The sequence below is a fragment of the Podarcis muralis genome, chromosome 1 (assembly GCF_964188315.1).
Source record: "Podarcis muralis chromosome 1, rPodMur119.hap1.1, whole genome shotgun sequence".
NCBI classification, from domain to species: Eukaryota; Metazoa; Chordata; class Lepidosauria; order Squamata; family Lacertidae; genus Podarcis; species Podarcis muralis.
The window spans coordinates 47,184,514-47,196,815 of record NC_135655.1 but is presented as its reverse complement, the minus strand read 5'-3'; the positions used below and the strand labels follow the sequence as shown (position 1 = coordinate 47,196,815).

The 12,302-nt window shown below is 43.2% G+C and overlaps 1 protein-coding gene across 2 annotated transcripts in view; it reads left to right on the top strand.

Moving 5' to 3' along the window:
* The window catches only part of SMOC1 (SPARC related modular calcium binding 1), a 65,679-nt gene that overhangs the window by 13,697 nt on the left and 39,680 nt on the right, over positions 1–12,302 (top strand). For both annotated transcript variants that reach the window (XM_028725179.2, XM_028725172.2), the window contains exons 2-5: positions 639–810; positions 2,563–2,675; positions 9,622–9,721; positions 10,958–11,005. In XM_028725179.2, coding sequence (XP_028581012.2) covers positions 639–810; positions 2,563–2,675; positions 9,622–9,721; positions 10,958–11,005 — 433 coding nt within the window. The remainder of the gene's footprint in view (positions 1–638; positions 811–2,562; positions 2,676–9,621; positions 9,722–10,957; positions 11,006–12,302) is intronic.

Genomic DNA, 12,302 nt, shown 5'->3' with positions numbered 1-12,302 from the left:
TTTTAATTGCCTGCATAAGCCTGGTGGAATAGAAGACATTTCAGCAGATGTTTAAAGATTGAATCGGAAGGCATTTGGTCAATGACAATAAAGGCTCTGTTTCATGTTGATATCAAATGGGCTTCACAAACTTGAGGGACAGCCAATGACATTCCTGAAATGATCTCTATGATTGAGTTGGGATATAAGGATTCAGGTGGTCCCTAAGGTGTCCTGGGCCTAAGTCGTTCAGGGCTTGGTACGTTAATACAAACAAGGGCCTTGAACCTGGCTTTGTAGTGGATGAGCAGCCAGTGTATCTGTTTTAGCAGAGGCATCCCATAGCACCAGCCATGCGCCCCCACCAGCAGTCTGGTTGCCACATTCTGCATCAGCTGGAGCTTCTGAAGGGGCAGCCCCACATGCAGTTAATTGCAGAAGTCCAGTTTAGAAGTGATCAACACAGTGGTCAGGCTATCCCTGTCCAGCAGTGACCATAGCTGATGAACCAGACAAAGCAAGGGAGAATATCTTCAGGGAGGATATACATGCAAACACATTAATAACGCTAGAAAAAGTAAACAAAATGTATTAAAATTCACAGTACTTCATTTTTTATTTAAAAAACATATATTTTACTTCCTGTTTTTCACCTTTAGTTTTTAATAAGTGATCGTGACAGAGATCCGCAATGTAACCTCCACTGCTCCAGGTCCCCAACCAAGCCCCTCTGTGCTTCAGATGGCAGGACGTACGAGTCAATGTGTGACTATCAGAGAGCAAAATGCAGGGATGCAAGCCTGAGTGTGGTTCATCGAGGCAGATGTAAAGGTAAGGAAATGAAAGTGGCTTTATTGACAATGGTATGGGAGTGTTTTGTCTTTTTTTCCCAGACTGTAAGTTGATTCTTGCATTACGCTAGATAAGCACCTCCTAGGATTATCTGTATTTGCAAATAACAGTTTGTTGAGGAGGAAATGGCTAGCATTATTTATTTCAACAATTTGTATCCAGTTTTGCACTGTATTCTTCACACGGTGCATATTCATCCATTCATTCATTCATTCATTCCCTGCCTTTTCCCTTGACAGAGCCTCAAGGTGCTTAAAAGATAAAATAAGATAGCAAAGATATATTAATGGAGTGTGAAGGGATAAAAGTGCACTGTGAGTGAGTTTATTTTATAGGCTGTATTTCATTCACTCCATTTTGGTAACTCTGCAAGGTGTCCTCCTGCCTTTCCATTTTCAAACTCTGTTTTCCTCCTTTAGAGCTGTTTCTTTTTCACCTCAGTGGAACAGCTATGCATTTCCCCAAATGTAGGTGACCAATTATGTAACTGTTCAGTAGCTTGGCCACGTATATGGATTGCTCTAGACATTTTCTTTTTTATGGACTGAAGGTCCTCTGGAGGATCAACTTTAACCCTTCCCTTTATCCATAATGGGGACGCGGGTGGCGCTGTGGGTAAAAGCCTCAGCGCCTAGGGCTTGCCGATCGCATGGTTGGCGGTTCGAATCCCTGCGGTGGGGTGCGCTCCCATTGCTCGGTCCCAGCGCCTGCCAACCTAGCAGTTTGAAAGCACCCCCGGGTGCAAGTAGATAAATAGGGACCTCTTACTAGCAGGAAGGTAAATGGCATTTCCGTGTGCGGCTCTGGCTCGCCAGAGCAGCAATGTCACACTGGCCACGTGACCCGGAAGTGTCTCCGGACAGCGCTGGCCCCCGGCCTCTTGAGTGAGATGGGCGCACAACCCCAGAGTCTGTCAAGACTGGCCCGTACGGGCAGGGGTACCTTTACCTTTTTACCCATAATAATGCCTCTCCATCAGATTCTTCTCCCGCCCTTCCTCTGCTGCCAAATTGCAGCACAGGAGGCAATGAAGATTTGGAGTTCAGTGACGGGGGTGGAGTATTTAACCCCCTCCCCCATATAATGGTTTCAATTTTTAAAATTCCTCCCATCTAGGGGTAGGGGATAAATTTGCTTCTTTATGAATTTAAACCTGACTCCATCTAATTTTCACTTTCTGAAAGAATATGTGAACAAATATGCAACTATCATTCAAAATTCATGCTTACCCGAATTTTGTGATGAAGTTCTCCAAACAGATGGTAAAATACATATTTTGAGCGGCAGAGAAATGAAATTATTAGCGAACATAAATATTAGCAAAAATGCTTATAAATGTGTACATTAGTCAAAACTGCTTATACAAATATGGTAAGAGAAATTTGCACTAAAATGCTGATGAATGTTCATGAGGATTTTTCCTCCTTAATTCACAAAAGGCTTAAAAATGTGGAGACCTGAATTTAAGAACTGGAAGCAGAACTGAAATGGACAGTTCTTTCTGTTCCTACTACCAACAATTGGGGCTGAGCTAAGGGGGATCTCCACTTGGCAGCAAAATGTTGTTTGGGTTCCAGAACATTTGAAGCAGAGTTGCTATTCTGATTCCAGTTTAAAGCAGAGCAACAATGATTGGTTGCTGCTAAATAGCCCATGTGTGGAAGCACCAATGGGTGGTGTCTTGTACTGCCTGCTGCTACTTGAATTCCTAGTGGATTTTGTCCCCTTCAGATGCTGGTCAAAGCAAATGCAGAATAGAAAGGGCTCAAGCTCTGGATCAAGCAAAGAAGCCGCAAGAAGCAGTCTTCATTCCAGAGTGCACTGAGGATGGATCATTCACCCAAGTAAGATTTTCATCAAGATTCTTGTTTCTTTTCGTTGAGAAGATGCATGGAATGGATTGCCTAAGCTTTGTCACTTTTGTGTATTTTGCAGGAAAAAAATAGTTTAAATGTGTGTTGTACTTTGCTTTTGTATTTTATACTCAGCTATCTATACCCAAATACAAGGTGTACAGTGGAACCTCGGACTGCGGACGTAATCCATGATGGAGGCACGTCCGCAACCCGCAGCGCCGCGTCTGTGCACATGTGTGATGCACTTTGGTGCTTCTGCGCATGCACAAGTGGCGAAACCCTTTCTGGTACTTCCAGGTTTCCCGCGGTCCATAACCTGAAAATGCATAACCTGAAGCGTCTGTAACCCGAGGTACCACTGTATTATAAAATATATGGGTCAGATTTAACATCTATATTCAATATTTGGAAATAATTTTACAACACTTGTGCTTTTTCACTACATAAAATCTATTGCTCAGTGACTTTTTAAAAAAATAAGAACCTCAACATTCTAGCGTGTCTGTATTTACAGACACTGTATGTTTGTTTACATGCATGTGCCCATGTACGATAACTCACGGCTGTTCTGAGAATTCCTTAACTACAGCATCCTCCCAAGACTGCATTCTTTTTTTCTCTTGGAAAAGTGTTTTCCCGAATACAAAATGAATGTTTTTCTTCCTATTGCCCCTGCCCTCTTGTTATTCAAAGAGCAGGGGGGAAATGTTTATCTTTCATTTCTTATCTGTCCTTTGATGTGATTTCTTATCAAAATGCCTACTTGGAAGGGGATCAATGGGCCTTAGGAACAGCAATGCTTCCCCCCCCCCCTTTATTATTATTATTTTTGCTTTTGCTTGTAGAAAAACGGAAATGTCTCAGCTGTTTAAGTTCTGTATCAAATATTTTAAAGCACATCCCTAAAATTAAAACGACTGTTCTACATACTGCTGCACTCACAAGGGAGTAATCCTATTGGGCCGACACTGCAAGCTAAACAGAATTAGCTACTTGTAATTCTTCCTTTGGAAGTCTGCCTCCTCCATTCATGTCATATTTCAGTTCTTGAAGATTTCACTGATCAGTACATCTAGAACACACAGTGAAGAGTTCTCTTTGGTTGTCCCAACACAGTAGAATTCTTTTCCTCCAGTGCTCACCAAATCTGGGTATATCAAGCTATTGTTTGGGCAAAAAAGTTTTAGTTTAGTACTTCATATTATAATCTGAAGTCATATAAGGGCATCAGCTCATTGGGTCTGGTTAGTGCCTGGATGAATGACTGCCTGGGAACCACATACATCCTTTGGTTCCATCATGAAACAGAAGTGGGATTTAAATGTGTTCAAAAGATAGACAATAATTACTTCAGACTTTTCTTCTTTATTTAATTTGTATACCATCTTTCATCTGAATATCACAGGGCAGTTTACAGTATAAAACACGAAATACATAACTGTCAGAGCTGGCTCCAGGTCCCAGCTCACAGAGGACCCACACTAGCCGGTAGTAATGTACAAAAGTCTTTATTGAAGTACAGTTTCCATTTCCAAGCCGCAGCGCCCCAGCTCTACGTCTTAGAGGCTAGACCGGCGAAGCTCCATCTGAGTCTCCACCCCCTGTACACCAGCTTAAGACTCTAACCTTACTCCACCTCTTCCGTCTCTCCTTTCTCCTCTGGGTCCTTCTGCCCCCGGGGTCTCCTCCTTTCTGGACTCTTCTGACGCTGACCCCCCTGACTCCTCCCCCTCCTTTCGGCGGGCTTTGGGACCTGGCTCCCTATCCGGGCTGCCAACTGCGCCGCCCTCCTGTACATTTGAACTTGGCGCGCGCGCCCAGCCTTCCACCTTCCTCTTGACCGTTTCCTCGCTCTCCGATGGAGGCGTGGCCAATCCTGACTCCTCTCCTCCCGCTGGCGGTGAGCCTCCTGGTCCCGATACCTGGGACTCCTCCCCCCTACTGCGCTCTGGTGGGGAAGCTGGTCCTGATTTCCAACTGCTGCTCTCTGAGTCCCCTCTGGCCCCTTCTTCCTGGGGTGTCCCCCTAGGCACCCCCCCTTGCCCTGACCATGGGAGCCCCTTTCTGTGAATCTTCCGATTCGCTGGAAAGACTCAGAGACCTCGGACCGCTGTCATCGCTAACATTTCCTTCGGATTCCTCCCCCTCGCTCTCTATTTCCTCCCTTTCCTGTGCCTCTGCTCCTGGGCCCCTGACAATAACATAATAACAAAACGAAAACAAAAAAACAAAACTGATATCCCCACACATTTAAAAGGCCAAAGATTGTTCTTCGCCCAGGCCTTTGGCTGATTAAACAATAGTTTGCTTAGTGCTTAAATATAAGTAATGAAGGTGCCAGGCAAGCCTTCCTGGGGGGTGCATTCCACAAGCCTGTGTACCCTATACTCCATGTATTGTATATATGCTCCCTTCTCAGGCTGGCATATATTTACATCTGAGTCTTTCTGTGTACCCAGGAACTCTGCTTTCTATACCAACTACAGTGGTACCTCGGGTTAAGTACTTAATTCGTTCTGGAGGTCCGTTCTTAATCTGAAACTATTCTTAACTTGAAGCACCACTTGAGCTAATGGGGCCTCCCGCTGCCGCCACGCCACCGGAGCACGATTTCTGTTCTCATCCTGAAGCAAAGCTCTTAACCTGAGGTACTATTTCTGGGTTAGCAGAGTCTGTAACCTGAAGCGTATGTAACCCGAGGTACCACTGTATATATTGGTAGAAGTGAGATTGCATATGCTGTTTCTGCTTTCAACCATGATATGTTCGGCTTCATGTTTGCATATGAACTCCAGTTTGCATGTCACATAGTTGAGAATCACACAGGGTTCCTGATCACACAGCTGGAGACCTGTATACCTACAACTGTACATGTGCAAATTGTACTGACAGCATACCTGATCCCACTCTTCCTCTGTACAGGGCTAGGAACAGTTGGGCAGACACACATACCTGGTTCTACCAGCCCCACCAACCCTACTCTGTGAAGTTTGCTACAACTGTTTTATAGCTCTGAGAACACTGCTTGGCAGACACCTTGGAGCGAATACCGCCCCCCCCAAAAAAAACCCCCATCACACTCCCCATGCAGTTCAGGCTACCAGTATTAGATTTCTGTACCACTGAACTTTTTGAACATGGTCTCTGATTTCCTAAGTTGTTACAGGACAACAGCTGCTGTATTTTAGCTCTGAGAAATGATGTAGGAGTCAGTACGAGGGAAGAAGGGCAGGCACAGACTTCATTATAGCATGGGCTCCTGTCGGCAGCATACTGAGCCATATGATTAATCCTGCCCAGTTCGTGTATTTTCCATACACATACAATTCTATGTTTTCCCTTCGCCAGAAGATGGAGTGGAAACAAATCGGCCCTTGATTTGCCTCTGTCAAGTTATAATGGACGATCCTGCCAGCTTGTTAAAATGTTTATGTAGTCCTTTGAAACCTCATTCTGGCATCTTCAGTGAGGAACTGAACAGACCTCAACAAAGGCCCCATTCTCCCAGAGGAGCCTGCCAGTGGCTACAGTTTTAATGTTTTCATATTCTAATGGTTTTTATGGGTGCAGGAATTTATTTAAGGGCCCACTGGTTGAAGTGTTGGCTTTTGTTCTATTTCACACACTGTAATTGATGTGTCTGACGTAGGGGTGGGGAGGGTCGTTACAGCATTTCTAATTAATTTGGGAAATGGTGACAGAGCAGTTCTGTTGTGCAATATTTCCTGCTATTTGGTCAGTTTGAGCTGGGAGCTTTTAAGCTGTGTGTTTATCTAAATTTGACAAAAAGACAAAAGAAGCATTGCTTTCCATGTGATGGAAATGTGTAGGTGGCAATCCAGAATGAAAATGTGTATGAAAGCCTAGGTAGTCACCCAAATGCTTGTGCAGCATAAGAGTTAAGAACATGAAATATGAGTGTAGTATAGTGGTTATAATCATGAGCTATGAGCTAGGGTTAGGGATGAAGGAGATTTTGGCTGTTGCTTGCATTTTAATGAGAAACTGCTTAATTCAAACCACTGTGGAAACTGAAACACGGCCATCCTTTGAAATTTGCAGTTTTCTGAATTTTGTGATGCAGTTCTCCAGCCAAATGTTATGCCCCAAAGTTCATACAATATGGGGAAATGGGCACAAATTGTTTTATATTTAGGGAAATTGATTACAGAAATGCATATATTAATCAAAATGCGCAATAATGTGTTTATTAGTAGAAATTTTCACTAAAATGCTGATGAATTTCCATCAGGTTTTTTTTTAAAAAAATGACCACAAATTGCTTCACAAAATTTAGAGAACTGAATTTATAATTGGGAAAATGAGGAACTTGGAGAACTGAAATGGTCTGTCCTCAGTTGGCATGTTCCATTCTTTGTTCAGCTGTAGACTTTCTGGATGACTTTAAGCAAGACATTTTCTGCCACCCTCATCTTAGACATCATTTGTGGTGATCATTTGGTTGTGATTCAAAAAGGCTTGTAAGTTTTGTTTATAAAAAAAATAGACTGTTGCGCTTGAGCTGTATTACTATAGTTGCCTATTTTGAATATATGGAGAAATGAAGGAATTTGAGGGGAGGCAGAAAAGGTTAAATGGGGATTGTAATGAAGATGACCGATCAATGAAACTTGACGGTGTGATGCAGCTTTCGGTAAATATCCTTTTCGAAAAACAAGGAAATGCTAAGAGCCTGCTGAATCCAATCGAAGGCCCATCTGGTCCAACTTTCTGTGGCCAGCCTGTGGCAAGCAGAACTTGAGTAGAGCAACACTTTCCCCACTTGTGAGTTACCAGCAATTCAGAGGCATACTGCCTCCATCAACAGAGAAAGAACATAGTCACCATGCCTTGTAGCAAGCAATAGCCTTATCCTCAATTAATTTGCCCAATCCTCTTTTAAAGCCATCCAAGTTAATGGTCAACACATGTGGTGGCAGATTCCATAGGTTAGCTGTTTGTTGTATGAAGAAGTACTTTTTGTCTGTCCTGAATCTTCCAACACTCAGCTTATTATGAGAGAGGGAGAAAAGCCAGCACCAGCACAATTTCAGTATTTCTCCATCCTGCAGAGGTAAAGAGAATGCACAGTGCACAAGCATGCACAATGAGAGGGAATGAAATGCATTTACAGGCTTTTCCAGTGGTTTTCAGTTATGTTATATGCACAAGCAAGGGGCTGCCTGTAACTGATCTTCAAACATCATTGCAGATTGTATTGGTCATTTTTGCTAGGCTTTTAAAAAAATTACAGTTTAAAAAAGAAATTGGTCGATTAAGAGTATGCATCACACTTTCCCTAAGTTTTTGATTGGTTTGGCAGTGCCATAGCTCAGTGCCAGAATACTTGCTGTGTATGTCGAAGGCGTTCCGTGTGCTGCGCTGGCTCGCCAGATGCAGCTTTGTCACGCTGGCCACGTGACCCAGAAGTGTCTGCGGACAGCGCTGGCCCCCGGCCTCTAGAATGAGATGGGCGCACAACCCTAGAGTCTGGCAAGACTGGCCCGTACAGGCAGGGGTACCTTTACCTTTATGTCGAAGGCACTTGGTTCAATTCCCAATATTTCCAGTCAATAGGATAGGATTAGGTACCAAGTGATATGAGCTGCTGCCTGTCCTAGTGGACGATATTAGAACAGGGGTCACCAACCTTCTTGGGCCCATGAGCACACTTGCAAATGAGAGAAAGTGTTGTGGGCACCACACACATCACATTCAGGTAAGTACTGCAGTCTGTTCTATTAGTTACAATAGAATGCTTTTTTCAGCAGCGTTTGGGTCAGGGGGTGAGGGGCAGCGTTTGGGGCAGCCTTTGTGGGCTCACTGGGGCCCCAGGCTAGATGGACCAATTGTCTGACTCCATATATGGCCAGGTTCATATGACTACCGATCTTTGGCAACATCCCATTCATATGGGTTTCATGAACTGCTGCAATCAGGCATTTTGCCAAAGGATCAATAAACCTCTTGTAGTCTGAAATAAATGCAGCAAGTCAGGAGCTGTGTTGCTTCAGCTTTTTAACTGATTGTGTTACTTTATTCCGTTTAACTTTATTGCTTACTTCTGTTAATCTCTAAGATCTTGACAAAAGCTAGTCATTTGTCTTGCATCTGGTCTTGTGATTATATTACTGTACGAATTGCTCTACTGATACTTTCATGGAGGGTTTGCCCTGTTCCATTAATACATAACTGTGGCTTGACTTCCCTGCCCTACTGGCAAAGCTGAGGAGCTATCCAGCAGGTTAGGGAGCAGGTCTGCAGCAAGGTTCTTGATGCAGCAGTGGAGCTGTCCAGCCAGAGAGCCAAAAAGAGCTGAGCGGAGTTGCAAGAGGCAGTGAGCAGCTGAGTAGTTTATAGCTATCCCCAGAACCCTAATCTGAAGCATGTGCTGGTTCTTGCTTTCTCCTCCTGGCTAGGGCTCATGTTGTGAGGGTTTGTGCTGCCTGATGTGCAGTGCAGCAGCTTCTTCTTGGGCTCATCTCTCTGCTATTGTGGGTGATTGAGGATGGTCTGCAGCTGGGGTCTGTGACCTTCAAGATGTGTCTTCTCCGTTTTTCCTTCTCTTTCAATGTGTGCTAAACTTGCTCCACCTATTTTTGCAGTAACTGGCTCTAATTTCTTTGAGTAGGCCAGAGGCTTTATATAAATTGTCTGATTTTGGTTGCTACCTTCCTGTTAAGGACCAGTTATTCTTCCTTTGTTTGCATATAGATATTGTCTAGACTGGGAGATATAACCATTAAATTAAAAAGTGCAAAACAAACACTTTTCTCATTTTCCTTGAAAACGTTTATTTCTTAAACTCTAATGGTTCCTTAATGTCTCTAATAGTACAAAAGTTTTCACATTCAGTTTGGGTTATTGGATGAGCACAGGTTGCAGGTGGATTCTGGGAACCCTGTAACTAGTAAGTTTCCTCTTTTCCAAACAGGTGCAGTGCCATACCTATACCGGATACTGCTGGTGCGTCACTCCAGACGGCAAACCCATCAGTGGTTCTTCTGTACAGAACAAAACTCCTGTATGTTCAGGTACTGAGGGCTGAGGAAAAATGATTGCTGCTTTTGATGCTCAAATAGGAAGAGAAAGGGACAAACATTTTGGCTTTTAATTCAAAGGTCTTGGACCCGTTCATACAACGCAAAATTAGTCCTACACTCAGGGAATTGAGATAATAGCTGCTCCATCTTGTGGCCAGGTCAATCTTCAGTGCTGCTTGAAAGCTGTCATTCATTCACAGCTCATCTTCATTATATGTTGCAAATGGTTTTGACCATCAGGTGAAATGAGTAGAAGAGAGTAACGCAGTTTGAATTTGCTCCGCGTTTTTGGGTCATGATAATTGGCATTCCTTGTTTCCAGCATGTGCTCTACCTTGGGCACCTGTAAACATATGACTCTCCATTCAGTGACACATTGCTTTATAACTCTTTGGGGTATCAAACCGAATATATTTTTAAATAGCCTCTTGATGCTGTCCGAGTGGCTTCTTTTCCATGAAAAATAAATTATGTTAGAATAGACACTTGTCAAAAGAGTTGGTTAGAACTGGATTTTTTTTAGGGATGAAATACGCTAAATGGGTTTAGGCCAAACCAGACTTCAGAAAAAGTTTGTAATATATTACAAACCGGACCATTTATCTCCAGCAAGCATCTTGCCTTTCTTTTCTCTTTCTCTCTCTCCCCCACCCCATTCTGTCTATCCTAAATGGTGGGCACAATAGGATTCCATGGAAGGGGGGGGCAGGTGCCTGACAAACCAATATCTGTTGCTGGCAGAAAATCTTGGAGACTAAAATACAGCTACTAGGCAGTGTTTTTAAGGAATCTTGACAGAAGGCCAGCTGTGGTCTCCTGCGCCAGTCCAGGCACTGCCCCCATCAACCAGCTCTTGTATCTGTCCATGAAATATATACCACCTGCCTATCAACACATTTCATTCTGGCCATACAGTCTGTAACGTCATCAGACCAGACTGCAATGCTCATATTTCAAAAGAACCCCTTGTATCCTTCAAACTTGGATTCTACAAAATGACTGAGCCCAGTACAAAAGTGGCTAGCGAAGCAGCAAGATTTCTGGGGATTGGACACATGTGTTGGGGCAGTTGCTTGGAATTTTTTATTTTTAGGGCATGGCATCTAAGGCAAATGGGCCAAATTTGTGCCAATGGATTTGGCTGAATTTGTTGAGATTGTATATCTGCGACTGCTTTGCCCATGTCATCTCTTAAATAACAGAATTATGTGTTTCCTTCTCTTTAAGGTTCAGTAACTGACAGGCCTTTAGGACAGGGTAATTCTGGGAGAAAAGGTGAGTGGAGTTCTATGCTCACAGAAGTGGGTTTTGTTTTGTTTTTCGATGTAGGGCTTTCCAGTCATTCTCCTTAAGTCATGTTGGAACTTCTCATAATATCAAAAACATTACTATAATGCACATGGTGCCATGGTATCAAGTTCTGAGTCTTAAGTGCTGCTTTTATGAGGAGAAGACGACATCTGATAAGAGTACACAAAAGCAGAAGCTGCAGGATAGTCCTCATGAATTGTGTTACCCTCCTGAGTTATCCTAAGATTGAAAGAACAGAAGACTGGCATGGTCAGCACAGATCTATAGCAATGCTGAGCATGCGTTTTAAATTATGGGCCAGCTGTTCCCAAGTGTAGGATTTTCAGAGGTGCTGCACATTGGCCTAACGTAAATTCTCACTGTGATGTGTGAGATCATTGCCTTGTAAGCATTTTTGACTATTTATTTTGAATTCAGCAGGGGAATAATCAGGCCAAAACTAAAGCACTGTTGAACTATACAACTTCATGCTGCCTTGCACTTACCAAGAGAAAGTTCTACACCAGCTGGCAGAACCGTTCTGAATACTTTTTACAAGCAAGATTACTAGTACAGCCCACCAGCTTCTCACCTTGGTATAAAGTACTTAAATGTTGTAGGAATACACAATGTTGAGGAATAACTTGAGTTAACTAATATTTTAGGTGACACCAGCTAGCCTTCCAGAAGGGCGGGGGGAGCCGGAAGATTAATTTTGCATTCTGTTTTCTGCATTTTTGTGTTGAGGGAAAATCTCCCATACCACCATACTGTTTTCGCCTCTTCACTTCAGATGTAAAAACTCTATTGTTGCATTCAATTCCCTAGGAGTTTTTGCATACAGTCAAGCGTTCCTAAAAGAGGCAGAAGAACTAGAGATGGAACACAAGTGTCGGCTTTGCAATATGAGCTGTCAAAATAAGGACTATAAAACCGGAAATCTGAAATAGATTAGTAGGGATATTCACCCTTCCTTTTGAACTCCTTCCTTCCAAATGTTTTGGACCCCTCCAGCCCAACAAGCAGAGCCCTGTGAGGCTGATGGGAGTTGTAGTCAAGCATCTGGATGGCACAGAGTTGTTGTAGGCTGATACAGATGCTGTAAAGTTTCTGATTTAGCTGCAATATTCACTTAACAAATTCCATCGGCGAAAACCTGTGCAAGGATTTCCACTTGTGCAATAGGGCTTTCCTCTCACCTCCCAGTGCACCTCTAGAAACTGGCTTGGATTCCTTTACTGCTGTTCTAGAATGACTGATTATAGTGTTGAGGTTCTTTTAT